The sequence below is a fragment of the Rhea americana genome, unplaced genomic scaffold (genome assembly GCF_003343005.1).
Source record: "Rhea americana isolate MKP2758 unplaced genomic scaffold, rheAme1 scaffold_794, whole genome shotgun sequence".
In the NCBI taxonomy this organism is placed as follows: domain Eukaryota; kingdom Metazoa; phylum Chordata; class Aves; order Rheiformes; family Rheidae; genus Rhea; species Rhea americana.
In genome coordinates this window covers 2,625-8,087 of record NW_028186972.1, presented here as the reverse complement: position 1 = coordinate 8,087, position 5,463 = coordinate 2,625, and the positions used below count along the sequence as shown (strand labels likewise).

The 5,463-nt window shown below is 52.6% G+C and overlaps 1 protein-coding gene across 1 annotated transcript in view; it reads left to right on the top strand.

The window, feature by feature from the left end:
• LOC146585580 (tenascin-X-like) overlaps positions 1 to 5,463 on the top strand; it is a gene marked incomplete at both ends in the record, with an annotated part of 19,937 nt that overhangs the window by 11,979 nt on the left and 2,495 nt on the right. Inside the window, 6 exons of the mRNA XM_085322668.1 lie at positions 5 to 292; positions 1,495 to 1,791; positions 2,534 to 2,830; positions 3,388 to 3,678; positions 4,142 to 4,438; positions 4,960 to 5,250. Of these exons, the coding sequence (XP_085178794.1) occupies positions 5 to 292; positions 1,495 to 1,791; positions 2,534 to 2,830; positions 3,388 to 3,678; positions 4,142 to 4,438; positions 4,960 to 5,250 (1,761 nt within the window). The remainder of the gene's footprint in view (positions 1 to 4; positions 293 to 1,494; positions 1,792 to 2,533; positions 2,831 to 3,387; positions 3,679 to 4,141; positions 4,439 to 4,959; positions 5,251 to 5,463) is intronic.

The following is a 5,463-nucleotide window of genomic DNA, read 5'->3' as shown; positions in this document are numbered from 1 at the left end:
GCAGCCCCATTGGAGGAGGAAAGACCATCCCAGCCCCGCCTGGGCGAGCTCACGGCCTCCCACGTCACATCTGACTCCGTCCAGCTGGAATGGACTGTCCCTGAGGGCACCTTTGATTCCTTCACGGTGCAGTACAAGGATGCACAAGGCCAGCCCCAGGTGGTGCCCATGGATGGCGAGTCCCGCAGTGTGACCGTGCCCAACCTGGTTCCATCGCGCTGCTACAAGTTCAACCTGTATGGTGTGTGGGGACGGAAACGTGTTGGCCCCATCTCCACTGATGCGATCACAGGTGAGGGTGACCATGAGCATCATTCCTGTCCCCTCTGTTCTCTGATTAAGAAGGTGGAAGGAGCACAAGATGGTCCTCATCGCCTTGGGCTGCCTTGGAAATGGGAACAGGTCTTGTGTGCTGACTAGGGGTTGGATGGAGGGACAGATGTGTGCAAGGTCTGAGGTTTGGAAGGATGGATGGATGTAGAGGAGGATGGCTGCATGAMTGTGTGTCTGACTGGGTGACTTTATGGTCGGAGGGATGCTTCTACTGRTGGTTTGGAAAAGGTCATTGGGAAGATTGGTGACTGGATGGATGGATGGAAGCGTGAACTGATGAATGGAGGACCGGATGAATGGGTGAGTGACTGGCCCACCAGAAGCTTGATGGAGGGATGAATACAGTCATTGAGTGTGCAATGGATAGGGAAGTGGGTGAATGGAAGAGTGCGTGAAAAAATGTGGGAGTGAGTGTGGGAGAATACTTGGATTGTTGGCTAGGTTGATTGCTTTGTGGTGATGAGATGGACGGCTGGATCAGTGGAGGAATGGAAGGGTGACTACCTAGTCACTGCAAGGATGGGTGGGTGTAAGGATGGACGGATGGATGGATGGAAGGATGATCTGATGAAGGGACAGATTGATGGATGGATAGATGAGTGTGCGGGCGGACAAAGAGCCACCTGAATGGGAGTAGGGATGGATGGTCGAGTGAGTTCATTGATGATGAAGGATGAAAGGGGTGGATAACTAGATGGACAGGTGGCAGGATGGTTGGGCAGATGTGTGGAAAGATGGCTGACTGACTAGCTGGAGAGATGGATGGCTGTTGTCTCAAGTGTCCCCTGCACTGTGCCCTCTCCACTAGGCTGTCTGGGAAATGGGAATTGGTCCTCGGCACTGAGTTGGGGATGAATGAAGGGATGGCTGCATGCAGGGTAGAAGTGATGGATGGATGGTTTGGTGGAGATACAGACACGCTGATGGATGGATGGGTAGATGGATAAGAATATAGAGGGTCAAACAGCAAAATGAAAGGGAGCATGGATGGATATTTGGGTGATATAATATATGGTGATTGATGAGATACATGGATGAAGAGATGGACAGGAGGATGAATGGATGAGCAGGTGAATAGACAGATGAATGGATGGGTGGATGGGTGGATGGATATTTGTCCYCACTGTATATTCCTTCTGCACTGTGCCCTCTCCGTCACAGGCCCAGCTCCACYGGAGGAGGAGGAACTGGCATACCAGCCCCGCCTGGGYGAMCTCACGGCCTCCCACGTCACCCMTGACTCYGTCCAGCTGAAGTGGACCATCCCCGARGGCACCTTTGACTCCTTCACGGTGCAGTACAAGGATGCASAAGGSCAGCCCCAGGTGSTGCCTGTGGACGGCGAGTCCCGCACAGTGACYGTGCCTGACCTGGTTCCATCACACCGCTACAAGTTCAACCTGTATGGTGTGTGGGGACGGAARCGTCTTGGYCCCATCTCCACCGATGCGRTCACAGGTGAGTCGAGCTGCAGKCASTGTCCATGTGCCTTCTGTGCTCCTGTTTTGGATTGGATCAGGATCCATGCTAGGGTCCCTCCTTGTCCTTTTGGTGTTKTTGGGGAATGGGCAGTGTTSTTGTTTGCTGAATTGGTGATGATCATGTGTGAGTCTAAAGGATGGAGAGATGGCTGATGTAAGGAGATGTTGTGTAGGTGATTGCTTGGAAGACTGGGTGGAAAACTTGGGTGGCTTGATGAATCATTGGACCATTAAGTGAATGTATGGATTGTTGCAGTCCTGGATTCATGAATCTATGGTCTTTTGGATAGAGAGGTGTGCTTGGAAAGATGGTCGATTGGATGGAAGAAAGTCTGTCTGATTGGACAAATAGATGAATGGATGATTKGATGGATGGAGAGAGAGACTGGTGGCTGTCTGGCTTAATGGCATGACCAAGGAATGGCTAAATGGCTGGATGAATGGTTAGGTGGGCAAAGAGGTGGAGAAAGGGGAGGATGGATGAGTGGCAGATGGTTGGGTTGGTTAATGGGTGAATGATTAGATGCCTGGGCAGGTGGCTGGCTGGACAGATAGGTGGCTTTTGGGGGGTAAGTGATAGAGGGAGTGATGATGAGTTGACTATATGGCAGTATGGAGGTCTGTTTGGGTGGGTAAATTGTTGGAGTGGTGGATGGATGGATGGGTGGATTTTTATCCCCACTGTGCTTCTGTTTTGCATTGTGCCCTCTCCATTGCAGCCCCAGCGCCACCGGAGGAGGAAGAACCGGCCTCCCAGCCCCGCCTGGGYGACCTCACGGCCTCCCATGTCACCCCTSACTCTGTCCARCTCGACTGGACTGTCYCCGAGGGCACCTTTGACTCCTTCACGGTGCAGTACAAGGATGCACAAGGCCAGCCCCAGGTGGTGCCTGTGGACGGCGAGTCCCGCAGTGTGACCGTGCCCGACCTGGTTCCATCGCGTCGCTACAAGTTCAACCTGTATGGTGTGTGGGGACGGAAACGTGTTGGCCCCATCTCCACAGATGCTGTCACAGGTGAGCCGAGCTGCAGGCACTGTCCATGTGCCTTCTGTGCTCCTGTTTTGGATTGGGTCAGGATCCGTGCTAGGGTCCGTCCTTGTCSTTTTGGTGTTTTTGTTGAATGGGCAGTGTTGTTGTTTGCTGAATTGGTGATGATCATGGGTGAGTGATAGAAGGGAGGGATGGATGGCAGAAGGAAACATTGGACGGCTGGGTGAATTGTATGATGGATGGATGGACAGGTGGGTGGATGGACGGACAGATGGATGAATGGATGGATGGACAGTCAATGGATGGACGGAYGGGTGGATGGATGGATGAATGGACTGGTGCATGTCTGGGAGACTGATAGATGAAAGCATCATTAGTTGAATGTCTGGATGTATAAATAGATGTTTAAATTTAAAGTAGGTAAGTTGATGTTCTGATGGATGGATGGTTGGATGCATGGATGCATTGGTAGATGGGTGGATGGGTAGATGGATGGATGGTTGGGTGAACGGATGGATGGATATGTTTTTATCCCTTTCGTGATTCCCTTTTGCATTGTGCCCTCTCCACTGTGGCCCCAGCCTCACCAGAGGAACAGGAACTGACATCCCACCCCCGCCTGGGTGACCTCACGGCCTCCCACGTCACCCCTCACTCTGTCCAGCTGGAATGGACAGTATCCGAGGGCTCCTTTGACTCCTTCACGGTGCAGTACAAGAATGCACAAGGCCAGCCCCAGGTGGTGCCTGTGGATGGCGAGTCCCGCAGTGTGACTGTGTCCGACCTGGCACCATCGCGCCGCTACAAGTTCAACCTGTATGGGATGTGGGGACGGAAACGTGTTGGCCCCATCTCCACCGATGCGGTCACAGGTGGGGATGGTTGTGGACATCATCGTTGTCCCCTTTGGGTCTTTGGTTAGGAGTGGGTCAGGAGCCCTGGCAGGGTTAATCCTTGCCCTTTTGGGCTTTCTRAGAAATGGGCAGCCGTCTTGTTTGCTGAATGGGTGATGATCATGGGTGAGTCTACAGGATGGAGAGATGATAGATGGTGTAAGGAGAGGTTGGATGGCTGAGTGACTTGTTTGACGGGTGGCTGGTTAGGTAGATGGACGGATGGACAGGTGGATGGATGGATGGATGTCTGGGGAACTTATAGATGAAGAGGTCATTAGCTGAATGTCTAAATGTATAAATGGATGTTTAAGTAGATAAGCTGATATACTCATTGATGGATGATTGGATGGATGGATGGATGTGGATAGTTGCATGGATGGACAGATATATTTTAATCCCCACTGTGCTTCCGTTCTGCATTGTGCCCTCTCCACTGCAGCCCCAGCCCCTCTGGAGGAGGAGGAACCGGCCACCCAGCCCCACTTGGGCAAACTCACGGCCTCCCACGTCACCCCTGATTCCRTCCAACTCGACTGGACTGTTGTCGAGGGCACCTTTGACTCCTTCACGGTGCAGTACAAGGATGCACAAGGCCAGCCCCAGGTGGTGCCTGTGGACGGCGATTCCCGCAGTGTGACCGTGCCCGACCTGGTTCCATCGCGTCGCTACAAGTTCAACCTGTATGGTGTGTGGGGATGGAAACGTGTTGGCCCCATCTCCACCGATGCAGTCACAGGTGAGTCGAGCTGCAGGCACTGTCCATGTGCCTTCTGTGCTCCTGTTTTGGAGTTGTTCAGGATCCGTGCTAGGCTCCATCCTTGTCTTTTTGGTGTTTTTGGGGAATGGGCAGTGTTCTTGTTTGCTGAAYTGGTGATGATCATGGGTGAGTCTACAGGGTGGACAGATAGATGGTAGAGGTAAAGATTGGACAGCTGGGTGAAGTGTTTGATGGGTGGCTGCTTACATAGATGGATGGATACACAGGTGGCTGAATGGATAGATGGACTGGTGGATGTCTGGGGGACTGATAGATGAGGATGTCATTAGTAGAATGTCTGAATGTATAAATGGATGTTTAAGTAGATAAGCTGATGTACTCATTGATGGATGGTTGGATGCATGGATGCATGCATAGATGGTTGAATGGGTAGATGGATGTGAATGGCTGAATGGCTGGCTGGCTGGCTGGCTGGCTGGATAAAATTTTATCCCCACTGTGCATCTGTTTTCCTTTCTGCTCTGTCCATTGCATCCCAGCCCCACTGGAGGAGGAGGAACCTGCATCTGAGCCCARCCTGGGTGACCTCACGGCCTCCCATGTCACCCCTGAYTCCRTCCAGCTCGACTGGACTGTCCCCAAGGGCACCTTTGACTCCTTCACGGTGCAGTACAAGGATGCACAAGGCCAGCCCCAGGTGGTGCCTGTGGACGGCGATTCCCGTAGTGTGACCGTGCCTGAACTGGTTCCATCTCGTCGCTACAAGTTCAACCTGTATGGTGTGTGGGGACGGAAACGTCTGGGTCCCATCTCCACCGATGCTGTCACAGGTGAGTCGAGCTGCAGTCACTGTCCATGTGCCTTCTGTGCTCCTGTTTTGGATTTGGTCAGGATCTGTGCTAGGGTCCCTCCTTGTCCTTTTGGTGTTATTGGAGAATGGGCAGTGTTGTTGTTTGCTGAATTGGTGATGACCATGGATGAGTGACAGGATGGAGAGGGCGCTCTCTGTCATCTTTGAAAAGTCACGGAGAACTGGAGAGGTG